This window comes from Cydia pomonella, chromosome 12, assembly GCF_033807575.1.
Source record: "Cydia pomonella isolate Wapato2018A chromosome 12, ilCydPomo1, whole genome shotgun sequence".
Lineage (NCBI taxonomy): Eukaryota > Metazoa > Arthropoda > Insecta > Lepidoptera > Tortricidae > Cydia > Cydia pomonella.
The window spans coordinates 15890089-15918054 of record NC_084714.1 but is presented as its reverse complement, the minus strand read 5'-3'; the positions used below and the strand labels follow the sequence as shown (position 1 = coordinate 15918054).

Genomic DNA, 27966 nt, shown 5'->3' with positions numbered 1-27966 from the left:
TCCAAATAATTATTTACTCGATTGATGCAATTATTAAAATAAATTATAATTTGAACAAAGATAAAGAAAATAAAAATAAACTGAATACAATAAAAAAACCTTTATTAATCTAAAGTAAAATATGCTAAGAATGTTATGCGCTAGATGTCAATAGCTCGTTGGAACCATCTTCGTCTATCTTATACGGCAGTTGGGTGGTGAAGGTGGGCGGACCCTGGACGGTGGCTTTGGAGATACGTTGCGGGGGCTGTAAACATTGCGAAGTTTTAATAAATATTTTGTACCTACTACATGGCAGTACATACAAGCGACAATGATATTATTTTAGTTGGTTTCGCAATAAGGCGCCGTCATCAGCATTATTATTATTAGAAATAAAAACATGGTTTATGGTGGGGGAAACCCCCTTGCGTGCGCTCCGTTGCTAATATAGGCGTTTGTCTAGTCAGAGCTCTCTGGGTGATTTAAAGTTCATAACTGTTGCAATGCGTTGTTGGTTTTCGCTAGGAACTACCCTTAACCAGGGTGAATAGGGACAAAACTTAATATGTTATTTACGTGACATTTTCTTAAAAAATACCCACACAAATTGTATCAATCGTTTGAAAATTATAGTAGATTCTGTATGATACAATTTGTGTTGGTACTTTTTAAGAAATTGACAGGTTAATCACATTATTTAAGTTATGTCCCTATTCACCCCAGCCATCCCTATTCACCCTGGTTGACGCTACGTACGGACTCCTTAAAAAGGAGTACAGGTTTTTAAAGTTGCGAGCTTCGATCAACTACGGTGATCGCTTATCATCATGCGGACGTTATGCTTGTTTGCCAAAACGTGGTATTAAAATAGTTATGTGTTACAAGGGGGCAAAGTTGTTGTTTAACCGATCATTCTTGAGCATTACGAGGGTTTCAATAAGGCACGAGGGATATACAAATTTTGACACCGAGTGAAACACAAAAATTTTCACCGCACCAAGCCAGGAAAATACTAACTGTAAAATATAAATCAAAATCAAAAAAATAAAGAGAGGTATGGGCACTGTGATTGTCATCTCGCTTTGTGTGGTAGGACACAGCACAACAGATGGCATTCAAGATCTAGAGCAGAGCCCAACTGGGGAAGTACCTCCACCTTACAGAAAACCGCAGCCAAATAACACTAGACGGTAAGGTTGCCAGAGCTCAACGAGGGTGCGGAGTGTTTAGGTCGGCACCGCATATGGCTCCTCTGGAGTTGCAGGCGTACATAGGCTACGGAGACAGCTTACCATCAGGCGGGCCGTATGCTTGTTTGCCAGAAATCAAATCGAAACGAACGTTAATCTTTCGCCGCCAACGACTCGAACACAACCCACCCCCTGCTAGCAACTGCATGCATACTAAGTTGAAAGAGTACGACATAAAACTTACGTGGCGTGGGGTTAAATATTTATCATTCAAAATCATTATTTAAACGTAAATTCTACCATCCAACAGAAGGAAAGAACTCAAAATTTGCATCAAATTACTTTTCCAAATGGACACTCTTGTGAATAAAATTTCTCATCACTGTTTGAACTTCCAAGGGAGCTTTTACGACCTGGTGTGGTGAAAAGTTATTTTCTAGGCCTGAATTACAGTTGTTTATTAATAGCTACCTGATGATTTTTATAATTATCCTCCTCTCCATGCTCCGCCATTTCGCCACAATCTGCTTCCCTATATTGTCCGTTACCATTTTCGCCATTCCCATTTTCATAAGTGCCTTCATGTTCATCGTCCGTTTTAGAGTGATCATCGTCCGTTTTAGAGTGATAATCTTCCTCATCCTCACTTTCTTCATTTTCTTCTGTTTCATCCTTTTCTTCAAGGGGCTCAAATGTTACATCTTTTTCTATTAAGTCTAAAAAATATATAGCAGCTATTATAGTTAGTTATTTTTTTTAAAATTATTTTGATGGTACTGGATTGTACATAGTTTGAATATATCTACATTCTAGGTTATCCAGTTCTCATATACCTATTATTTTATAACATGCTCGACTAAAGCACTTGACACGATCTCTATTAAATAAATCGGAAAGAAATACAAAGAATAGGAGGTAATTTGACTATGATGATGTCTGTGTTAAATATAAATTCCATAGTGCCTATATCGTTTTGACAGTCCGAAAAACTATATCATATTATAGTCATTAGTCAGCAAAACACCCTACTCTCTGTCTTATCAGTGACTAAAATATATGTGTGATTTTAATATACAATGAAAGCTATTTACATACAAACCTCTAAACCTTAAAGAACCCCTTCTAATGGCAGGCTTGTCTTCCGGCACGTCCACGATGACTGTAGGATTCATTTCTATTGTCACTCCATTGGGCTTCTTCTCATTGTCTTCTTTGTTTGATTCGTCTCCGTCTTTCAACTGGGAATAGGTATTATACATTTTAGTATTATAGTCATTATAGATAAACAGATACGCATAAAAATACAAAAATAAAATGAAGACAAGTAGGTAAAGCTCTGATTTTTATGTATGTTTATTGTTTCATGTGTTTAAAGTACAAACGTATCTTTTCTAATATCTGTTACCTTACCTGCATGAAAGCGAAGCTAGGCTCCTGTAATTTAGTCGCCATTTCTTTGTTCTTCATAATGTTTTCGTCTGTTTCCTTCTCCAGACGAAGCCTATGAGCCTTGTGCGTTCGCCACATCTGTTTTTATTCGAAATATTAAATTTAAACACTACGAGTATTGTTTCCTAGTCATATTTTACAAGTTTACAAATGTACACCAACAAAATATCTTGCAAGTAGAATTTAAAAATTACTTATATATGTACTTGTTAAATTGTATTTGATACCCAATATAATGCAGTACCTAAACCTTATATTATAAATCTAGTTAATCAAAATTTGAAAACAATGACAATGCCAATTTTGGGATGTTTTAGGGTTGAGAGGCACTCACGTGATACCCGCAATAGCACAGGCCAAGTAGGTAAATAACGATGAGCGCTATGAAGAACTTGTCCGTGTTTTCTTCCTCCGCGTCAGGTTGCTGGTACAGCAGGTCGTAAGGCATGCGGGACGGCGGGTCCTCGACCCATGTCTTGTCGCCACTCTGGATATGGCAAGAATAGTGAGCACTGATTATTTTATAAACAGCTTAAAGACAATAGGCGGGTCCACACAGAGCGAGCGCGCAAGCACGTACGTGCGAGGCAATTTCCTCACGCACAAACCGGCCAGTGTAAACGTGCCTCGGCCGAGGCGGCGCGTGCGTTTTCCTCGCCCGAGCGCGATGGCTAGTTTGTGCGTGAGGAAATTGCCTCGCGCGTATGCTCGCTCTGTGTGGACCCGGCTATTAAGGTACAAAATAGTTCTGAAAAAAATAGTAAACGGAACGGACGCATCCAGGGACATCGGGGGTGTTTTGATAAAAAATGTATATGATAATAATGACATTATTTTACTGTAAATACCGATAGCTGTGTTGGTAGTCTAGACGAGAAACAAAACCTTGTAGTAGCAAGAAATATTATTAGTACCCTTTCACGAAAATTATAGTTGGTTACAATTATAATGTCTGAGTTGATAACTATGACGGCGGCTCAATTACATAGTCAACATGAATTTGGTTCTCAAAATGAAAAATGAATAAACTCACCAAAGATGATGCGGAAGACCGTGAATTAAATGGAAAGAGAACTCGAATTCTAAAGGGGGCGTCCACAAATTTTTTGATTAAAAAGTATCTATACTACCACCTGTCTTTCTTTTCTGAATATTAACCTAAAGATTTTTACAAAGCACTTGTTACGTCACGGAATTGAAGGGGGGGGGGGGGTCCCAGATAAGCGTGACGGTCCTGTTACATGAGGGGGGGGGGGTCAAAAAATTAGGAATTTTGCGTTACGTAATTTGTGGACGCACCCAAAGTAGTTGTCGAATATGTAACACTTGCAACAGGTATAAATGCTGAAATGAGAGTGAAAAAGAGAGAGGGAAACATAGGTCCGTACTATAAGAAAGCTCCCATTGTGCGCGGAGGCCAGCTGGTCGCGGTCGGGCCAGGCCTCGTCGAACTCGGCGGAGCACTGCGCGCTGCGTACTCCGAGGGCGTTCACCACGTTCACCTGAGACATACATACACGTATTTTAATCTAGTCTTACATTAGGTCCTTTAAATAAGAAATTTATCGGTTTACATTCACAGGAACCCTGCCAGGGCGAGAGCAAAGTTATTTTGATGATTGTTTATTGATTTCTTAGTTTAAGGATCTATTAAAAATCAGCGTCGTTGCTACATGCTGAGTGGTATCCATTTATGTTAGTATTAAGATAACAACACAATATGCTTTAGCATAAAAATATTAAAATCAATACGGAGCAGTCCTTATTAATTATTTATTTCCTGACAATAATAAATAAACGACTTCCCAAAACAGTTTGAAATACCATTAAAATTATTTACAATCATAGTATATCTCATAACAATCACAATTAGCACCAAGACGTGCAACACTTGTCGCGGAGGAGTTCCATTTTGATCTGCATGGTTCCATTTCACCAAATAGCACAGTTTGAAATGCAAATGATTTATTTATAGAATATAAAAAAATAATAACTATAATTATGCTCTTAAAATTTGAGGAGTTTCCTCAATTCCTCATGGACTCCATCATCAGAACTCGACCTTGACGAAATATTGCTTAAAAAACGTAACTTGCTGAACAAACTGAATATAGGTATAAGTAATGGTGGGTATGTGATAATTCATTACATGTCGTACATTTAAATACCTACCTACACGGTAAATTGCAGTGTCTAATTTTGGAGTTTTTAATGTGATACCTTTTCGGAGTCACGCGTGAACATCATGTACTCCTCCAGCGGCTTCATGATGTACTCGTTCACTTCCACGAAGATATCTGCGGGTATGGAAGGGTTGAAGTTAATCATTTTCTAGTAGATTTTAGAAGGTTAAACATATTACATTGAAGTAAATAATACTGGCTTATACTTCACTACACTATTTATATCTTTTGTTGATGCAGTTCCTAGAAAATAAGTGCACTTACTGGAGAGACATCCGTTGTATCCCTTGTAAATCTTGAGCCTTGGGTCACTAGTATTAAGTCCTCCAATTTGAACTTCATTGGATCCAACATCCAGAACTTCCCATGGTCCCTGAACAGGCAATTTTTCTAAAGGTATTTCTATCCTATCAATTAAAAGAATAGCGTCATCACCTTCTCTAGTGTAGTATACTGTATGTCTGGCACCTGAAATTCAAATAGGATTTTTTTTATTTCTCGTTTACTTTCCTTATCGAGCAATGAGAAATTCTTACCATTTAAGAAATTTCGGTTTTTAACTTCAACTCCATAAGCAGCTTCTTCACGATCTTCTTCAAATTTAAGATAGCCATCTTGTGTAATTGCTATGAGCAAATAGTAACTGCGTCTGAAGGTAATAAACAGGTAGTCAGTTTCCAAATTACCATTTTATCATCATAAAAAGGAAAGTTCCTAAATAAGATATGACTTACTGGTTTTCTGTTTGAACTAAGAGAAGGACAGTATTTTTCTGTCGCAGGTCATTGCTGGAGAAAGCCAATTTTATTTTCACCTGGAAAGTATTAGAAAAAGTAAAGTAGAAGTACGTACACATAAATTCCATTTATTTTTAATCCAAGGCATATTGGAGGTGTTCTTTAACAAAATTATGGATAGGTTAGGTTAGTTAGTTATGAGGCTAATTTAAATCTGAATAAACCGTACCTAATATGTAAAGGAAAAAAGTATAATGCAGGCTTTTTTAAACGTTTGCTTGTATTTTTACCTATGATGCTTAAAGTTACTCACTTTTAACACGGGTCCTTTAAGGACGAACCCTCTCTGCAATATGCTCTCGCCGTTAAAATCTGCTCCTTTTTCTTCCATACAATATTCACCAAAATAGCTCGTCAGTTCGCAGTTGCAGCTGCTTTCTTGGTTGGTGAAGTCCTCCGTGCATATGCCACCATTTTTGCAGGGTTCAGAATCGCATTTCATGTCGCATTTAGGTAGAACTCCCGCAGTATCTGAGAACAAGATTTCTTAGGTTACTTATTTATATTATCAGAATCACTTTATAAAGGAATTTCATAGATTTAGAACTATTGCCCAAGGGCAAGCGCAATCGAGGAAGTATTCCTTCTGAATAAGTACATAATCGTTGATATCGTTATATAAAAGTACAATACATCATAATAAATTGGTCATGCATGATCAACATTCGACACTGTCATCAGTTAGGACTAGGACGAAGAAGAGAGTCAAAGTGAAATGTCCATTATTTTTGTTTTAAACTTTTATTCGAATTTTCGTCGTCTTTCAGGGGCAAGAACTAAGTACAGGTAAGGTACCTACCTTGATCCACATTGTCTTTAGCCTTGCGAGGCAAGTCGACAACATGGTCGGCTATTTTAAAACCTCTCACGCAGCCCACATACCCCCCTTGAGGTAGTAAGGCGGCACGGGGTGCTAAATGGAGCGAATAGTTGTCATAGCCTCCGAGATTCATCTGGAAATAGTCGGTCGGAGGGGCTGGAGGACGCTGTGGTAAGATAACCTCTGAAAAAGTTTGATAAATATTTAAATCTTGATTTATTGTCGTTTTTTTTAATATAAAAGGGAAATTTGATACTCTTACCCAATTCTGGATTGATCCAAGGCTTATTCGTATAATTGCTCAAAAGCTTGGCAACTTTTTCAATTGTAGTATTTTTGTCATTAACGTGTAACGTCGTAGTATGATTCGTTCTGATTATGGCTATTTGAACACTCTCTCCTTTATTTATATTCTCATATGTTACATTTATTTGAATTATTTCGTCCTCATGATTGAACAAATAAATTATTTCGCTTCCATTATGTATAAATAGATGGATGAAGTTGTTAAGATTATCGTTTGCGTATAACACTAAAGAATTATCATCATATGTTCTTAGGTTCATGAGTACATTTTCTGTCATCATTTTCTTCAGTCTGTGTTTTTCATCATCTGTTGAATTGTCTACTAAATAATTCTTTTTCAAGTAAGCTTCCCTTGTTTGGAATGTTAAAGCTTTTATGTTTATGTCTGTAAAAAAGAAATATCTATAATAAAATCATCACCCCTTTTTCATAATATTTAATTGGTGTTACCATTTTTTAAGTAATATAATTAGCATTAGTTTACTTACTTTCTTCACAATGTGTTCCTAAATGAGCCCAGGGATTTTTACAAATGCATTCATAACTGGACCATAGTTCCTTACAAGTGGCTTTATTTTGGCATGGATTTGGAACGCAAGACGGCTTGCAGTCTTTAATGATTTCAGACAAATGTACGGACATGTAGCTGTAAATGTCTAGGATTTCACCGTTCACTACGAGGCCTCTGAAACATCCTATTAAACCTTGACTTACAGCGGCAGCGGATTTCTTAAAATGTTCTCTGAAATAAAAAATATTTCATGTTATCATAATGGTCCATTTCATGCTATCAGAAAGGTTACCTACCATTCCCGTATTTTGGAGTTTGTCGTTGTGACCTAACTTTGTATGGGACACAAAGAGTTAGGACCACCATTTTCAAATCAAAATAAAACTCGGATATAAGTTAAATTATGGAGTATATAAAATGGTCAGATATTATCTTTTCCGCTTTTTGACCTGGTTTAATATGGTCCCTTACATTGGGTGGAAAATAAGTTAAATTAAATGTATTGTGAATCTGATGTCAGGTGGAGCTAAAACTACCCTATTGGACTAGTACACCTACTCTAGAAATAAAAGAGTACGTAGTTATGCCTGACTTACGCAGTAGCTCCACCAATGAACATGGAGCCCTCAAACGGACCAAACTCCTCTTCCTGGAGCAAGTTAAGCATCTGGTACTCGGTGTTCAGCATGAACCTCACGTGATAAAAGTTGTAGTCGATCCAGATCTTGTGCCATTCGCCCCCGTTCAGTTTCCTCTTGGAGTTGATTACCAGTTTTCTATTTGTGCCCGTATTTAGAGTGAAGTTGAATGTTAGCTCGTGTTCTGTAATTCAATTATAAGTTATTTTTCTCTTGGCTTGATATTATTAAACTTTACTTAAATATTAAGTTTATCAATTTTTTTTTATTTTTGATACAATATCGCTGACTGTACTTTTCCTTTTCAACAGGCAAATAATACAATCGAGACAATTCCAAAAAAACCAAACATAATTAGGTTGCATGATTTTATCACAGAGTTCCTATGGTCACCTCCTGTATGTTAACGGCACCAATCATGGGACATTTTGAGTATTTTTGATATTTCAGCGACATCTGTAAAATTTCTACTACTTTATGATTTTAAAGTTGAATGTCCGATTCTTCCTTTGTGTTTTCTAAGTATACTTCAATTCGTTTCAATATTATTAACTAATTAAAACTATGGTTTTTTGCTCCAGTCATGGGATGTATGGCGCAATTAATTTTCAAACACTTAACAAATATCATTGAAAAACTAAACTTAAGCAGCTCTTTGGCTCTTGTTTATGGTAACATTTTGCCAGCGATTAAAAACTGATGGTAAATACTTGTTTTACAGGATTTGTCTATACCATCCCATTACTGGTGTCTGTTCCATTATAGGGGTGTTTACGATATAGCTTAGCTCGATGGTACTCGTACCATAATATTTTATTGTCACCCAACAGCAGGTGAAGTTGCAGCCCGATTGAATAATGAGAAATGGGTCTAGCTTGCAAGATTTGATCTGAACATACATACATAGATACATACAAACATTGCAAGTTAAATAAAAGCTTGTAAAAAGTACTTACCACTAGTCAGAGCTACCATGAACGAAGGGTAGTTGGGTCTAATAGGAGGTTGGAATAATAAAATGGCGCTGGTGCCAGTTGTGCGGAAACTGAAAGCGATGTCACCCTTCCTCCAACCCGGTACTTCGATGTACGACTGTGATGTCGTAAATGTCACTACGTATCTTTGGGTATCTGAGGGCAGTGTAAAATGTTAACCATGTTTAACTTTGAATAAAACAGCCTATGTTAAAAAAGTCCGTGAAGCGCTTCCCATGACAACATCCCACTCAACGGCACTCGTGGACGATCTCCGCAAATTAAGTAAGTTCGCTAGAAGCAGAATGATGAGTGGTCACTTTGAGTGGTACTGAGAGGACCATTAGATCGTTGAGCCTAGTTTTTGTCACAGCGGACGGAGAGGATTTCGAGCAGCTTGGAAACTTCTACTAGAAAAGTAGCCTTCTTGTCTACTTGACAAGGGCTTTGAGTAATAGTAGCTAAGGATGCAAACGAAAGAGTGCTACGTTGAAGGAAAGGAAATATGTTTGATCTAACCAAAATATACTTACTCGTCTCTACACATTCCAAAGGCCCCAAGGTGATCCTGCCTTGGGCTTCCTCTGTTAGGTCCTTCTGCTGCAGGAAGAACATCTCCGTAATGCCCAAGCTGTTCGGCACCACAAAGGTTCCCTCGTCGGAATGCCATTTGTTTTCGTTAGCATCGCAGTTGCAGGTTTGGTTTGGAAAGATGCAAGTCGAGTTGATTCCACAGGAGCAGTAACCTCTGCAAAAAATTAAATACATGAAACAAGATGACTGGTACCTCTGAGACTTTTATCTGAGTTTCAAAAGGGAAACTATAAATAAAAATTGTTAAAACTGAATTGTTACCTCTTGACATCTCCCAAATAATCCACGGTATCATTAGAAGACGATATGAACCAAGTGGCACTATGTAGCTCCAATGGCGCCATATTGCAATCGTATTTGATATATTGCCGACAAAACAGAGAGTGGGAGATCAGCTCCTGAAGCATTTCTGCCGTGAATTCCCGGTACTTTATCCGGAAGCTGAAATCTTGGCCTGATGCTGATCGGACATCCTGGAATGCAAATAACTAATATTTATTTTATATCCTACCATAATATTGAATATCAAAATATTTAAGGTTCACATAGAGTTTGTTTCTCTACAATACGTGGAATTTTATGACGAGCAATAAATTTTTTGCATTGGATTTGCAATGACAAAGTGATGCCATATCGTCATTAATATTAATGTAAAATTTCTATGCAAATATGACGTTTATAATGAAACTCCCCCACTTTGTTCTGTTCGAATCAGTGCAAAGTTACCTTCGAGGAACTAGCAGGCTATTATAGTATGCTAGTGGAATGGGTAGACCAAATATTTAGACGCTCGTTGGGGTATTTAAACATTCTGGAGTTGAGAACTTTGTCTTAAACAAGGAACAGATCAAAAAAACCGGAGTCGGACTCACCCACCGAGGGTTCCGTACTTTTTAGTATTTGTTGTTTTAACGGCAACAGAAATACATCATCTGTGAAAATTTCAATCGTCTAACTATCACGGTTCATGATATACAGCCTGGTGACAGACGGACAGACAGACTAACGGTCGGACAGCGGAGTCTTAGTAATAGGGTCCCGTTTTACCCTTTGGGTACGGAACAATAAGCCCAAGAACGGTGAACATGACTGAATCCGTGTAAGTGACTGGTGACTTTAATTTGATCATCACCACATTTAATATAATACATACCACTTGGCTAGGCAAATTATGTTCAACAACCGTGGTAGAAGAATCTGCGTCGATCTGAAATTCACACTTGACGTGTGCCGGAGGGAACTTGCCGTTGCCGTCGATGTCGATGAGGTACACGTCGTTCCTGGTGTAGCCGAGGAGGGCTAGCTCCTCGCATGTCTTCCGAAATGTGGCGAAGTGACAATTTACACCTATATATCCTGTAAAGAAGAAGTTTAAAAAACCTAATAATTCGTAACCGATACTAATTCGTAAGTATGAATTGTATGTGTCGCACGCGAATATTGCTATTCAATAATGAAAATGTGAATGAAAAGTTGTCACATTTTAGATTACTACACTATTTTCTTAGTCACCCTCTCCAAAATTCCTATTAAATAGGCCAAATTGGAATGAATTGCCGGGAGTTACCTATTCAGATATCTCCGTACTCGCAGATGTTGAGCCTCGTGTAGGGATCCACGTATCTGCACTCATGTTTGATCTCACCCACTCGCTCCGTGTTTACAATATAAGGTAATCTATAAAGACTACTCAAGGCAGCAAACAATTAGTCTGCTAAACGTACCAGTTTTCTCACAGTCGCAGATGACTCTGTCTTCTCTGATGGAACAGATGCCGCCGTGCTCGCAGGTGTTGGGCCTCGTGCAGGGATCCACGTATCTGCAGTCGTCGATGGCCACTTCGCCTACAACTCGCTCCGTGTTTATTACGTATCTGCGATAATCGAATTTGAAAACAATGCTTTAACCGTTTTGAGTTTTTTCAAAGGACTACAGAGTCTACAAATTGGTGTTTTCTAGAATCGCTTTCACTAGGTTTTTAAAGCGAACATATCTGTTGAACTTAATTCAGCTACGGTAACCACCGCAATCGTAAGCTTGTTTGCCATTAACGTTCTATCGAAAAGAAGTAGTAATGATTTCTTTCCTTTTCGTTGCATTTTTCAAACAATTGGTAGATCTTGATTGTTAAGTATCTTTCCTTTTCTCAAGCTTTGAAAGTGGTTCATTGTTTGTCTACGAAGGTTTAAAGTGATATGTTTCGGCCCTACGAAGTTTTCAGCTATATTTCATCAATTTAACACGTTATTCTGACTCTACAAATAACTTATTATCATGGAAAAAAAATGTGCAAAAGTACCTTGGTTCGATAAGGAGTCCATTGATTTTTACATTCCGCATGCATCCGATCAGACCCAAGTTGGCTGACTTTAGACCGCTACCGATGACTATTTTGTCTTGAAGACTGAAGTCCAAACCTAAAAAATAATAGTCTGTTCACAAACAACCGAAATTATACCTTAACCATACTTTCACACCACCTCTTTGGAACAGGGCTTTTGTTTGCCTCCTAGGAGGGATCTAAGTAGCACCTTTGTTCTAATAATTTAGATATAGGTCTGTTTGCGCCTTTTTTGTCTTTTGTAAATAATATTAAAACCACTTACCAAACATTTGTGCTGGTTTATTATTATGATCCACAGTCAGCTTGAATCTTCCTTTAGTATATTCTAATTCGACAGTGTGCCAATCATTGCTAGCATTAAATTTTACAGACTTCAGTACAGTCACATTTTTTCCTACGTCTGACACTAGCTCAAATCTTATTTCTTCTTTTACCATCCTTACCTAAAATGTATGAATAATATGTTGTGAAACTTACGTGTATAACTATAAACTCCTGGTTAAAAATATTAGCAAAAATACTTTTATTTATTAGAAACTTCCGTAGGCGTCTTTATATTTCGTTTCATTCCGTATAACACACAGTTTATTAGAGATTTAAGAATGTTGTTAATCAAATGGAACGTACTCAAAATAATTTTGGCTACGGCTACTCAAAACCAGAGGAATTCAAAGCAATGGATTTATGTTTTTTTTTTGCAATGCAACTTGAGGATACTTACCCAATAAAATATTTACAGACGACACACGACACATAATAATGACACTTAATAATGTCAAGTACTACATTCAAAATATAAGATTGTATAAGTATAACCTGTGGAAGTGCTGGTGGCCTAGCGGTAAAAGCGTGCGACTTGCAATCCGGAGGTCGCGGGTTCAAATCCCGGCTCGTACCAATGTGTTTTTCGGAAGTTATGTACGAAATATCATTTGATATTTACCAGTCGCTTTTCGGTGAAGGCAAACATCGTGAGGAAACCGGACAAAGCCCAACAAGGCCTAGTTTACCCAGAGGTTGGAAGGTCAGATGGCAGTCGCTTTCGTAAAAAACTAATGCTTACGCCAAATCTTGGGATTAGTTGTCAAGCGGACCCAAGGCTCCCATGAGCCGTGGCAAAATGCCGGGACAACGCGAGGAAGAAGAAGAGAGATAAGTATGACATGTGGATTGAAATATTAATTTTATCTCACCTCCCAATAGCCTTGACCAGAAGCAGTCGTAGTTTCGCTATATGCCAAAACGGCCATGTTCTTGCTCGTTTTGAACTCAAATATTAAATTAAAACTATGCGTATTATTATGCACAGGCCACCAAATATGTGATGTTGCGAATGGATAAGTAATTGGTATCACTTCTATATCAATTTCTTCAAACTCGGGATCAAGAGCTCCAATGTAATGAACCTTAGGATTGTTTTGTTTTAGCACGTAAAGTATCGACACATCGTTGTAATATACATATTTGAGATTACCAGCGAAGTTATTGAATGATTTCAATCCTTTCATCTTGTGTAAATCAGGTCCACCGCCTAAATAAATTTCAGGATCAATATAAACAAACTTGGCTTCTCCAGGAGTCTCATAAGTTTCTATCACGCCATCCAAGTAAACAACGAGTATCTTCTCATGAAGAGTAACGGTCAAGTTATGCCATTGGTTGTCGTTGACATTGTGGCCAATGTAGTCGTCTATGGGACCGTCTCCAAGGTCTATTTGGAAGGCAACCTTCCTTTGATGGACTGAGAGAGCTATGTAATGATGTTTGTCGTCGATTTGACCGCTGGCGTAGAAAAGTGCTGAGTCGTCGAAACGTGTCTGGAAATTTAATAAGAGGTTCATGGAAATGATTTCTTTAACACGAATACATGAAGCTGAGCGAATACGGTCAAGTGAACAGCCGTGGCCGCGTTTTTGAAGACTCCAAGAAAAGCGGTAAAAATCAAGACATAAAATCATGTAACGAGATACGTTATCTCATAATTAACCCCAATGAATGTCATCATGTAACTGAATATCGATCGACAATATTCCGATCATGTCCAATTACAGGCCTTGAGCAATTATCGGCTCATTACGTGACTTTTATTCAGCTTATTCTGCGGAAGCTCAATCAAAATAATTACGGCATCCGATTTAAAATACATATATTCAATGTTAAAATGTGTTTAAAAGTATGCCTACTTTTCTACGATTCTTACCAACCAGAGGTTTTAATCGCTGGTTTTATAAGACTCGCCACAGTAACAGCTAGTTGTTATAATGGCAAGGTGGCCAACTTGTAATAATAAGGTGGTCAAAAAATTCGTTGACCAACGGCCCGAATCGAAGAATGAAATACGGTCACGATAAGTTGTTGGTTTACATAAGTTCTCATTTAGATATCGTTTGTATATCGTATAATTCACAGAAGCAGCTCGATTCGGGCAACCAATGTCACTTTGACGTTAGAAATATCGTAGTTAGATCTTATTGGGATCATAGCGGAATCGAAATAAACGTCAATTTTGACATGTCGTATAGTTATCGATTTTTTAAAGATCTTTCCAAGATCTTAAATGTTCTTCGAATCGGGCCGAAAGATTTTATTAAGTACTGTAAGTACATATTTTAGATCATTTTAACAAATGTTTGCGTTTGTGTATCAAAGCCAAAAATGAATATTTAGAAGATAATACGTTTTGTTTCAGTCACACAATTGTAGTTTCAACATTGACGTATATCTAAGGACGGGCGGGCCTTACCGGCACTAACAGTAGTGCTAGTTCAGAGGTGTTACTCACGAAGTCCAGTCCAGTCCAATCGTGCAGTCTAATTTATTTATTCATTTTTTCAAATATTTACATGGCATTACAGCATATGCCAATACACCGAATAATTAGACTATACAAATACAAGACATATATAAAATAAAAAAAACAGATATTCATTAATAATCAAATGCAATTGCTGGAAAGCCTATCATCCATCATCTCACAGAACCTCAGACACTCCTGGCACACATTCACCCATCTCCACGCAAACAAGTCACACTCTGGTGCTGATGTCAAGAGTGCATTGAGCAGCGATAACGCGCGGAGGAGTGGCGAGTTCCTGCGCGATACTGTGCGCAGCAGTACTAATGCAACTATTAGTTGCGACCAATCGCGCGCGTGATGCGAACTCTTCAACCAATCGCGTTGTGGCGATAGACTGCACGATTCGCTCCAATTCGTGTGCGTGACACCGCTGTACTGGCCCTATTCTTATTGCCCGTAAGGCCCGTCCTTAGATATATGTCAATGAGTTTGAATTTCTAATGAAATTTTGTAAAAGATAGATAGGTTATACTCATAGATAAGGAGCAGAATAATACTTCTTTATTTATTTACATAATTACCTACGAATTAATCTGTTTTTGTTGATAAATTTTTTCGCATACCATTAATCTTTGTCATACTCGTTGTTACTTGTTAAACATAAGTTTGTCTCTTTTTCTTTGTAACTTGTACAAGGTAAGCGCTTGGAAGCTAAATTTTGGAATGCCTATAAACCAATCTTTAGCTATAATATCATTGTGAGTTATAATATTATGATGATATAATATCATGTTCGCTTAAAAATCTTTGCTTACGGTGGCGTCGTTGATCGGGTCAGGCGGCGATGGCAGAGATACGCGTCATACTCGTGAATGGGTGCTGTTTGTGGAGACCGGACTGTTTAAGCTTACACGGGCTACATTTTATGTTATTATTGATATTGATAGTTATTTATTGATATTGATTACTATTGATAGTTGAAAACATCGAAAAAAATTGTAACATGTTCGCAGTGAATTTGAGAAAAAAAACATCATTGTCATGAAATAGTCAGGTCAGGGGGCCTATTCGAGAAGACAATAGTTGATAGAAAACGCCAATCGTAACTTAAATATTGTATAGAAAGAGTCACGTAAATTTTCATAGCATCTGTCATCCTGATACTTTTTTTCTTTTTTATTAGGCGTTTGTCCATATACGATTGTCATCTTGGCTAGGCCCCCAGGAGTTCTTATTAAAAGATGTAAGTAAAAGTGTATATCACTCACTTTAAAATGCAAGCTGACCCTCGTATTGGTCGAGTGCACCCGGTCCTTCCAATCATACACCCTGTATGACACGTAACTTGATCCCCGAAGAGTGAGCACCGTGGCGGCTGCAATGTCATCGTCGACGTAATATCACATCACTGGTTAAAGTGCTTACCCTCCACTAGATGGAGCAAATGACAACTCGTTGGGATATCGATATCGGAAGTGGCAATCGAACTACACGAATTTGATCTCATTAGGAGTAATGTCAAATGAGAGTATTTGATATATGTAAGATTGTCCCCAAATATTGATTTATTTAATTTTTATGACTACCTACCTTAATTGTCTAAGAGCTAGTCAGACGCGATAGTTCGTCAGACAAAAACCTAGTTCCCTTGCAAGCTAAATTGGAAACTGACGATTTTAATCATGAGCTGTATATATTGCGCCCAGACCGATCAGTATAATCACGTTTAATATCAGAAATAGAAGATATAAAGCAGTCGTCTCTTCCGTCCCTCCCTACGACGGACCTAGGTCGTCTAGGTGCGATCGTGATACCGGATCAGCTTATATATATAAATAATGTGAATGCCTCTGGACGATGCAGCCTGCGCCGTAGTAGAACAATACTACTTAACATAAATAATAAATAACATTCTCAAGTGCGCATAGAAGTAAGTAGCTACAGCGATTACGCTTCATAATGTGAGATCTAGTGTGCAGTAATCTATGACGTAATACATTCCCAATTATAAGGTGAAAGTGGACAATTATCGGTTTTTGTACCTATTATAAATAGTTTACGATGTACAGGTAATCCGGAAACTGGTGTTACGTGGAGCTATCACTACCACCAAATTTGAACAATTTCGATAAACCGGTTGAGTTGTTTTTGATGCACCATCGTGCACACTTTTGACTGTGCACTCATATACCTTACTACAAAGATGTACGGTTTAACGAATGTCAGTTGGGATTGTTGCTGTAATTTGAAAAAGAGGATTTGTTTTTGGTTCAGAAAAGTCAAATCTTTCGGCTGATTTTAGACTGATTAATTTTTATCTTGGATTTTCCCCACGTTTAAAGTTGTTCTCAAGTATGCCTATCGCGGACCCATTTATGAGGATGTTTAATATTTAAGTTTCCTCCTCCTTGCGTCGTATTCCTCAACGGTTCCCTTTGTACCACTCTCTGTCTTATGATCTTTCTCCATCTGCTTCTAGCGGTGTAGAGAGTCATGTGAACTGTGGAGTCAAGAGCGGTGCGGATCTGGTCATACCAGACGTTGGACTGGGTCCACGTCCAGGCCTTTGCTCATCCACTTTGCCGGTCACAATGAGCTTTTCGAGGTTGCCACCGCCTTTTCTTGCAATATGACCGAAGTATTCAAGGACTCTGCGTAGACATTCGGATGACAGCCGCGACGAGACTTTGAGTTCTCGAATTTAAATTGAAACTTATACTAAATATGACTTTGAAATGAGCTATTCAATCACTTACTATAAAAGTCGCACAAATCCTCTTCATATCTAGTTCCAAAGCAGTCACACCTATACCCATTATACTCATTAATACACCTCGAGCCTTGGAAGCATAGGTTCTCTAACGTCCTGCATTTGTCTATGCAACCTTCTTTGACGTTTTCGTGTTTAGTTGCGATTAGTGGCACAATGGGTAGGAGGTCTGAAGCTGCCTTGCCGGAGCTTAGAACCATGTCGCTGATGCAGCCTACGAAGGATTCTATGATGTATTTGACGCCGTGGAGCTTTTCTTCTGAGCTTAGACCTGGAATTACAGACAAATCTTCAAGAAGGTATACGGACTGATATGCCGTGGAAATTTTTTCCAAGTTTGCGAAATTTAAACAAAGGAAAATTCCATTCCCAAAAAAGAACTTTCGCTATTTTTTTCAGAATATTCTTACTATATGGAATTTTTTTACAACTGGAACATCTGGAGTTACTTAATCAGTAGGTAATTATACCTTTTAAACATGACCTTATATTGGTTTTGTCAGCGCATATGTCGTTAAAAAGACGCTAATACCTATGTCAATTATTCATCTCACTCAATCAATCAGTTCTTCAAATCGCGACATAATCGCTTGAAATCGATTAATTTATTCAATATTTCAGAACAATCTGTTAATCAGTATCTAGTAAAAAACTGTTAGCTTGTTTATCCAAACTGGTAGTTTATTAAATTAAAGTATTGCTATCATAGTATTTTAGTTTTTGAATAATAATCCTTACCTCCGATGAGTATAACAGATGTCAAGTTATCAGTAATTCCATAATTTGTATCGAAGCTTAAACCCTGAAAAATTCAACGAGTTCTTAGCATGTCATTTCCAGGATTTTTTAGCCAAAGCACTATCATGTACTTAGAGTCGATTTTTCAGTCCCCAGTTACACAGACGGATAGAATTTATTCCATTGATGACACGATTCTCATGTGTCATTCTTATAACTTGTTGAAATAGTTATTGGACGAGTTAAATAATAACTGAAAAATCAACCATTGAATAGTTTACTAGTAGTGGTCCAATTTTACCTTGAGGTACACCTCTTCCTTCATCTGGTCCACTTTGGCTATGAGTCGTGCGCCGTGTACATCGATCGTAACTTGCACACTATGCCACTGGTCCCTGTTCAGTGCGCGGCCCACCGTCACGGATGTCAGGTGTTTACCGAACACGTGGACCACTGGAAAGTTTTAGGTTGCTATCAATAATGGCCTAGAAAGGTGATGTCACCTAACGAAATGTGTACTCCATACAAATTGGGCTAGTTATTATTTATAATGGCTATAGAAAATTATTAATTTTAGCATACAATACTTCGACATAATACCTATAAAAGGGGTCAGCATGGCAAACGGTTAAAATTAAAATTTGGCCAGTAGAAATCACAGATTGAATGCCTGTCTAAATATTTTTTGGGGTTGACACATGAAAATCCGCTTGCGGCTTGGTTAGCTGACCTTTAACCTACAGCATAATTATTCACCCACCCATCCCATTCCCAACTAACATTTCTTTGTTAGAATAATAAAATTGTAAACATATGAGTAATACCTTTAAGTTCTCCTTTCTCCACAATAACATATAAAGCGTATGGCTGCATTTTGAACACAGGATTCTTGACATTGTGGTAAACTAACAGACCATGAGGTAGCCTCGTGCGAAACTTAAATGATATTTCTCTGCATAATCTGAAAAAGTCGAATAGGTTTAATAAGTTTTTTTACTCTGAATTTAAATACAAGCTTAATAATATAAATAGTAATCGAGGCGACTGAAAAAAAAACCGAAATCAATAAGGTTGAGCCTAGTTCCAATCGCCAATCACCACCTTTAGTACCCATCATCAGATCAGCTTGATGTAATCATAATATTATTTTATTGTATTTTGTCTGCCATAAATATACCAAATTTGAGGCTGAATCGAACATCAAGAAGTCAAAAAGGAAGCGTTGACAAACTTACACGGAAAGTTAAAAGTTTGTAGGACGTTGCAGGGATTGGCGGAATGGGCGATATCTTCCTAATTAGATATGTGCTACAGATTTCTTACCTTAACTGAAACCTCTGTATAATATCGCCATCCAACTGTATAAAAGTGTTATTCTCCGCAAACATAAAGGTCCTATGGTGTCCAGACTCCGCGAAAGTCAGGAATCGGTCGCGGTCACTCGGTGGTATGGGCGGTATGACAGTGGCATATGTGGAGGTCGATATGTTGTATGTTGAAGCACTGGAGGCTGTTGGAGTTAATGCTAGCGTTGTTGGTGGTAGAACTGTTGATTGGATAAAATGTGTTTTGTTTGAAATTTAATTTGATTAAACTTAGCGCCGGCGCCATAGATGTACCGTCTACATCACGCACTCGTAAACTGTCTAACAACAGTTACTATTTAATGTAAAGTACGCACTATAACTGTATACATATAGGCGACAGGATGTGTAGGTCTTTTTACTTATATAGTTAAACGCTAACGTACACGGTAATGTACTTAAGGGTTGGTCTAAAGGACTTCGCTTCCTATGATGAGTGATCGCTGATCACGTGATACTTTCTACATATACGAAGTGTCGGACGCCTCGGCTAGGAGTGCCAGAAACCGGACTATTATGATGGCGTGTGTCATCCTTAATTCCTCTCGACAGAGACACGATATGGGTCTATGCTCAGAGTCGAAATAAGTCCTGCTGATGATTATGATCATAAAATTGAATGATATCAATTCTGACGCCTGTTCTTATCTACACCAATTAACACCTGTACCCCTACTTTAAATTTATTCGATAGCGAAACGTGACGTAAGCGTTTGCGTTAAGTCTCATTTTGTATGGGATTTAGAAACAGCGCGCTAAGCGGGACGTTTTGCTAACTCAAAATCCCATACAAAATGAGACTTAACGCAAACACGTACAGTACGTCACGTTTCGCTATCGAATAAATGTATACTAGGGGTATTGAAACTCAGAAATAGCATATTGCTTATAATCTGTCAAATATCCAGAAAAACGATTAGTCAGTTTAATTTAACAGGCATATTGATAATTGTTTTGCCAGGTAGATAGAGGAAAATTTTCGTACTTTTAGGAAAATTTCTTCTAGATAGAAATCCCAAGTTTTTCCTTATATAAAAATAAAATCAGGACATGATCCTCTATTAGAAGATTTACTTATTAAACTTTAACAGATAAGGTAATGTGTTCTTTTTACCAAGAAGAACATATTTACTTTGTTCGGGGCAAGAGGAATAGTATGAGAAACCCCTTCAAGTGATTCTCTTACCCTATCTAACCTTACAGCAATCTTACCTTTCTCATCAGGAGTGAGGTCTACGGGCAGGCTGCTCTCAACATCAGCTGTCCCACATAAAATGTGAAGTACCAGCCAGCTTACTAGGATCCCTCTTCTTTGCCACAGACCCATTCTGTGTTAAGGTCATTTATCTGGGGGATGAACATGCGAATTTTAAAATAGGTACGTCTTTCGGGCATTCTTGGACTGTTATTTTTGGAAACCAGAGTCTAGTAAACATACTTAAGTAATATACATACCTCGGTAATTAATTATAGACTCTTTATTATTGCAATTAGGTATGATCATTTTATGAGTTTATGACGTAAGTATCCCTTTCTTTAAAGATGCGTTCATTATGAGATAACTACACATCTTAAAAATGTAATTTATTTTCTAGCATTATCTAATCACATAATTTTTCAAATTTGATTTTGATACAAATATCAAAATACAGTATGTATTCTGTACAACAAAAAGCCTCTCCCATAGGAAATTTAAAAATCAGACCAGCAAAATGTATGAAACAGACAATTTTTGTTCACAATTTCAGGGTTGATCCCATAGTAAAAGTTGCTCAGTATGACCTAAACATTAGCCCTTGGAGTGGCAGGCCGTCGACTCCCGACCGATTATGTCATTTAAATTTCAAATTTGATTAATTGAAATAAAATCAAAATTCCAATAATTCTAAAACGACATGCTTTACGTTCCGATACAAACTGTATTTTGTTACTAGATTCTGCCCGCTACATCGTCTGCGTGGGTTCTTGAAGATCATTGATAAATACTATCCTTTGTTCTTCCCCCGGGCTCATATTATCTCCATACCCATACCAAATTTCATCTATGTAAATCGATTAAGCGGTTTAAGCGAGAAAAGGTAACAGACAGGCAGATACTTTACTTTCGTATTGAGATATCCCAAGTGGAATAGCCACTGAAGGGTTAATAAACAACTGCCGCATGACACAACAAAGAATACCGGTAGTCCTACTTACCACCAACGGTTACTCGGAACATCTGTCGAAATTTCCTTAAAAAATCTGCTTCCTTTCTTTACACTCAAAACATTTTTACATTATAAATATTATAATCCTTAAATCCTTACTTGTAGAGTTTAAAATAGAACCCTTTTAATTTACATAGGGTACCAGGCGGAAATGTGACTCGTGTGGGCAACGGAAAGTGGCCAATGTAAAGAGGTCCGCCTTGCCTCTGTCTTTTCTTAATAAGACGGAGGTCAAAGTAGGCCTTGCAGAAATGTCATGGGCCAAGGAACCTTGGTTTTGCTTAGGAGCTAAATTGGCTCAAATAACTGCAGCCCTCCAATGTCGGTTGACACATCGGTTTTGACGTGTCTGGATTTGACGTTATTGCCCGAATATCTTAAGGGTCTCTTTTATTAACCCCGTGCCGCCCAATGTACATTAGGATGAACACTCCGTGATAACAGTTTCGGTAAGAAAACATATTTCGCATCTGTCCATCATTGATCGCTAGGAAAAAAATGAAGCGTGTACTTACGAATAGGAAAATAATGTGGTATCCTAGGCTTTATAAAAACCAGAATTTAACTTTTTATATCACCTAACGCAAACTTCAATCATGTTTTGACACTAAAAATATATTTTAGAAATGATTTAATTATGAAGCACGAAAAACGGCAATAAAACAAACTTTTTAAATATTCAAACATAGAACGCGCTGTCGGTTTTTTAAATCTTGTTCGGGATGGCACTGGTCGCGTCCCCGCCGCCGTACTGAGGCGGTTAACTGAGTAATCACACCGGCAATTTGTTCATGGGTCACAGTTGCTCCCAGACTAAGGACACACGAGGTTAGAAAGAGTTTCAATAAATCTATTGTGAGCATTATTATCGTATTATGGGAGCGCGCGTTCGATTTGTCTAAATTAGAGTTGACTGTACAGTAATGATACTGAAGTCACGTGCGCTCTTGTAGTGTTTACACTTGCTTGGTTGGTAAGCTATTGTAGGTAATAAGATTTTGAGATGAAGCTAGATATGAGCAAGTCATGCAGGAGTTAAGTTAACGATTTTCTTAATTATCTATATTATGACGGACTGATTAACTTTATTCAAGTACCCATTATAATGTCGATTACCTACTTAATGTCATTCATAAAAAATTAATAATAATTGTGTAAAAACATTGAAATTCACTTGAGATCACTTTCACATTAAGAAAACATATCTCCATATTACTTAAAAAAACAGCAACTAAAAACACTGCACCTTGGTCTAATAGTATATAATTCAATGTAGAATATGCCTTAGATATATCTGATTCTAGTTCTTATTTATGTTATAAGCAGAACTACGGCTACGGCAGCGCCCTATGTTCCAATGTCATCGATCGTCTTGACGACCGTTTGTTTTAACGGATGAGTCCTTAAATGCAGGCGCAGAATATCTGTAAATAGTGAAAATTTGGTACAGGTTTAGAAAATTTTTGTCTCACCTTTGAGCCGATTTTCAGCTAAGCAGTATTCGTCATACCCTACAATTTCAAACACATGTCAATATTAGTGTTACAATTAAACTAACATACAGATTACTTGAAAGTATCAATGTATCGAGGGGTGGGAGGGGGTTTGGGTTGGCAACGCGCATGTAACTCCTCTGGAGTTGCAGGCGTACATAGGCTACGGAGGCTACGTACCATCAGGCGGGCCGTATGCTTGTTTACCACCGTATGGAAGTATAGCACGTGATCACACGTGGTCGGCCATACACAAAGAGAAAATGTTTTTCCACTTTTAAATATTTTCCATTCTCTATGATTTTTAGGGTTCCGTTCCCAAAGGGTCAACCCGGGACCCTATTACTGAGACTTTGCTGTCCGTCCGTCCGTCCATCTGTCACCAGGCTGTATCTCATGAACCGTGATACTAGACAGTTGAATTTTTCAGAGATGACGTATTTCTGTTGCCGCTATAACAACAAATACTAAAAACAGAATTAAATAAATATTTAAGGGGGGCTCCCATACAACAAACATATTTTTTTTGCCGTTTTTATAAATAATGGTACAGAACCCTTCGTGCGCGAGTCCGACTCGCACTTGCCCGGTTTTTTATTAGTATGTTATTGACCACTGTCACCAGGCTGGTTGTCATGAACCGTGATAGCTATACAGTTAAAATTTTCACAGATGATGTACTTCTGCTGCTGTTACCCTCGCTGGGTCAGTCCGACTCGCACTTGTCCGGTTTTTTCAAAATATGCAAAACAAAAAAAAAATTGTTTCGAAAAGCGAGACCTTATACACCTAAAATTTATTTTGATGAAGCGATCGACATCAAAATCAAAGTGATTTGTTAACATTTAGTTAGTGGAAACCGTTTTCTCCCCAATATTTATCTTCATCATAAATTTATCTAGTCAGCCTATAGATTATCTGGCGTTTTCATTCCAAAAACAAATACTTATTACAAATATTAAAGAAGCCGTACAGAAATTGACTAAATATGTTTTTTTTTAAGCAAACGACTTGTGAAGTAAGGTGCAAAAGTGTAATCGTAATAAGTATATCTGTCTATTGTACATGTACTGTACCTAAAAATCCAAAATGGTAACATGCCCTTTCTATTATTCTTGCATATGCGAACAGATAACGATTTTTGATGTTGGCAGTCGTGCTCTTTTTCGCTGCTATTTAGTTTTGATTAGTACCTATGTGTGCGTATGTACGTATCCTAACATAACGCGCGTGTCATAATGTCAAAGGGTAACACTATAACTAATTAGCTAAATTAGTCGCTCAATCGCAGCAAGGACATTGCAGTATTACATTGCATATGTGGATGCAATTGCAACTAAGTGTATAGTCCAGAAAATCGTGTAATTTTAAAGGCGTCAAATTAAATGTAGGTGTAGAAGGTTACCCGTAGAATCAATAAAATGATGATCACTTTGGTGTTCGCTGCTGAGGGTCGGTTGCACTGCACCCTTCTGTACCTATCGGAAGTCTGATAGTTCTCTGCTAAGTGACAATGATCAGTCCGTCAATTATTGTGATTGGTACAACTGGTCAATGGTAATAAAAAGGGTTCCAGCTAAGTCGTAAATTTCTATGATTGCTGGAATAAATTAAAAGCATAGGACAACGGCATAGATGTCCCTCGTGTAGTAGATACGAATTGATTGAAACCTCATTCTGCAAAATCACTTCAAGTTAGGCTCCATATTATAATAATCTTTTTGCATAAAATAGACACATACATATACTGTTAAAAAGCCACGTGCCGACACTGGCAAAATGTTTGTGTAAAAATAGACCGTTTTTGACTGAGCAATAGCAAAGGTCTCCATTTCAGCCTGGCCAAAATTGCTTTCGCATGTCCGGCTGTTCTGCAATAACTTAGCAGCTTTGTAAAGGCGAGGCTAGCTAATCTATTGATAATTAGATTTTTTGCTGTACCGTTAAAAATTAACAACAATGAACAAACCTACGTAAGAACCTTGTTTGAATACTTTATCCAATTTCGTGATCGTTATAAAGTTAAAAAAAATTCATTGATCGACTTTCCTGCCTATTCTTCCATTCATAAGCAATTTCGTACGCTTTCGTTTCATGACAATGTTTGCTCAGGATTTTATTTTACTTTTACTATTATAGTTATTATAACCATCTATATACCTGCCTACTTATTAAAAAATATGATTTTATAACTCGTTTGTTGGTTTATTGAATAGTACTTCAACTGTTACTTTTTATGGTTTCGTAGCCAAAGCGGCAATAATGGAATATTTTATAGCTTTGTCTAGGGCTCGGAACCGATTGTTTTTTTAAAGCTGAAATAGCCCAATATTTTTAATTACTTTTTGCTCTTCACGTAGGACTGAATCATGTTTTTTTTTTAAATGGAGTATGGAGATAGGCAGACGTTTGACCACGATCTGACCTGATGGTAAGTGATGATGCGGTCTACGGAGAAGCGGGCTTACCTACGCGATACCTATTTACTCTAGCCTTAAAGAGACCTAGATTGTACTAATGCGAAAACACAGACTAAATCTTAACAAGTCACTTTGATTTTGATGATCCCCGCAATTTGCGTATTTCGGTTTTCGCGGTAGGTTTGGTAGGGAGGTGTCGCGACGCCCGCGCCCCGGGCCTAAAGGTGTGAGGTACAGTCAGCGTCAAATACTTTGTAGCAGTCAAAGTGGCCAAATAGTTCGGTACACCATACTATATATATGGTGTACCGAACTATTTCGCCACTTTGGTTGCTACAAAGTATTTGACGCTGACTGTACACTATATGTACCTATGTGTGAGGGTAAGGAAGTTATGTAAGCTACAAATATTAATTATGGCCACAGAAAAGTGAGTATGGCAGATTGTTCCACACATTTTGCAAGTTACACTGTAGATTTAAAAATTGGACGAAATTTGTTGCATATACGAGTATGCTCTTTGCGTATTGTGAATTGATCCCGGGCGCGTATACTTAGTAGTGATAGCTTTTTTAAATTATTTTTTAGGTGTCCAATTTAATTTGAAAAAAAAAAACAAAAATAGATTACAGCTTGAGTCTTCCATTAAAATGTTTGATACTTTTGATTGAATTTGCACACCAATATATCGTACATTTTAAGATTAAACAAGAACCAACTGAAAAACAAAAGACAATCAAACGTTAGCATAACGTAAAAGCCAACAACATTTTTATCTCCATTTCCTGTAAAGGCTTGTGTGATGTAAGTACAGCTCGGCCATTATAACAAAACTCTTTAAATGCGTTACCAATTGTGCTCACTCTGAAGGTGATAAAAGTTCAAGATGTGTTGGTTTTTCGAAGATGAAAGGTGCAATCGAACGGAGCGATCGGAAGCAAAACAAGTGAAATATTTTTGTTCTTATGTAAGACGGAGATACAATCCGTTGGTGCGGTGAATGGCAATGATCCACTACTTACTCGTTGTAGACTCTGTTTCCATTGATCTATAATAAATTAAAATGGTATAATAAGAGATTTTTTTTTGTTAGTATAAAGCTGTAGATGTGTATACGGACAGACCTCACTAACACATCTGGGGGCCTATTTTTGAATTTCGAGCGCTCGATTTCGTGTAGCTCCCTTGAATACTATCTCTATATATACGAGTATACTAGAATATACTAGAATGGTGTTTCGGATGAAGTGGTCAGCATTTTTCGCATATTTCACTCCGTAATTCCAGGGGTAGGTGGGGTGGGGTAAAAAATTTGATTAACTTGCGATGACTTTTTGTCTCTGTTTACGTGTGTATTGAATTGAAAACATTGATTATTTTTATCTTACATACATACGGTGTAAATAAAGTCACCACACACGTCAATTATTTGATATCAGATGCCCTAAATTAATGTTGTATACGCAGAAACGTCCGCAAACGATGCTATTAAGCTTAGTAATAAATTAAAAGTTCAAGACTTGCCCGACACAGTGAGTTTTCAGTGAGTTTGTTATTAATATTTTTCTAATCCAGATCAGATGCCCTTTACTTTAACCGTTAATCAATGATTGTTTATTACGAGACACGTGTCTGCAGTTAGTTATTTAAAAATGTTTATATCTTCAAATGAAGTGACTCATATAATATCGATCGGACTTCCCCTCAAGAAGTTCATTTGATCGTCAATAGTAAGACTTTCACGATTTTACATATTTAAACTTTGTTTTACAAAAGAAAAATTTAAGTAACATAAAAAATGTGTAGGTACTTAGTGTCCTGGGCAAAGGGTTCTTCCTTGATTTCCACGACTCCCGTTGTTGAGCTTTTTCCGGCCAGTAACTAATGAAGGTGTCTGAGTCGTCCCGCCATCTCCGTCTGGGCCTGCCACATCCACGCTTATTTTGCGGCGTCCACTTACTTGGTGGCTATACTAGCCCACCTTTCCGGATGCATGCGGTATACGTGATACGCCCAGAATAAAACGTTATTTTTTAATTTGAAATATACCTATAGTATAGGAATTAATCCTGTTATTGGTAACTAATAGTTTTTACAAAAAAACCTGTTTTCTATGCACAAATACAATTTTACGCGTGCACGGGCTCTGCTGCGCCCATCGTTTGTTACAATCGAACCAAATATGACGATAACGTACGGACAGGTGTTTCCTAATGCAAATCGTCGCGTAACGCGTACAATCCTATGGAGACGGTGCCTTCGCCCAACGGATACACCGGGCTCTGTCTGCGCCCATCGTCTGTTACGATCGACCTAAATATGACGACAATATACGGACTGGTTGCCAGAAAACGTATGCCGGTTCATTAATGCCAACTAGAGCAGGCAT

The 27966-nt window shown here is 37.6% G+C and overlaps 1 protein-coding gene across 1 annotated transcript; it reads right to left on the bottom strand.

Moving 5' to 3' along the window:
- Positions 1–85: 85 nt before the first annotated feature.
- Positions 86–22392, bottom strand: LOC133523716 (axotactin). The gene is made up of 31 exons (XM_061859399.1): positions 22180–22392; positions 20670–20804; positions 19417–19639; positions 18918–19054; positions 18395–18546; positions 18094–18157; positions 17342–17626; positions 15854–15960; positions 12982–13605; positions 12051–12231; positions 11744–11861; positions 11169–11317; positions 10598–10800; positions 9706–9917; positions 9384–9598; positions 8833–9006; positions 7835–8060; positions 7216–7469; positions 6684–7112; positions 6401–6604; positions 5855–6072; positions 5539–5618; positions 5341–5453; positions 5069–5272; positions 4842–4918; positions 4010–4123; positions 2956–3108; positions 2583–2699; positions 2272–2410; positions 1644–1888; positions 86–247 (listed from the first exon to the last, which is right to left on the bottom strand). The coding sequence occupies exons 2-31, from the start codon at positions 20782–20784 to the stop codon at positions 134–136; spliced, it is 5646 nt and encodes a 1881-aa protein (XP_061715383.1). The 5' UTR covers positions 20785–20804; positions 22180–22392; the 3' UTR covers positions 86–133.
- Between the last annotated feature and the right edge of the window lie 5574 nt (positions 22393–27966).

Excerpts from the sequence above, each read along its gene's own strand:
- LOC133523716 (XM_061859399.1), bottom strand. The coding sequence starts at position 20,784 with ATGGGTCTGTGGCAAAGAAGAGGGATCCTAGTAAGCTGGCTGGTACTT. Across the intron at positions 5,619-5,854 it reads TTAAAGGACCCGTGTTAAAA|GTGAAAATAAAATTGGCTTT; the intron begins GTGAGTAACTTT and ends AATACTTTCCAG. Across the intron at positions 3,109-4,009 it reads ACAATGGGAGCTTTCTTATA|AGTGGCGACAAGACATGGGT; the intron begins GTACGGACCTAT and ends TGCCATATCCAG.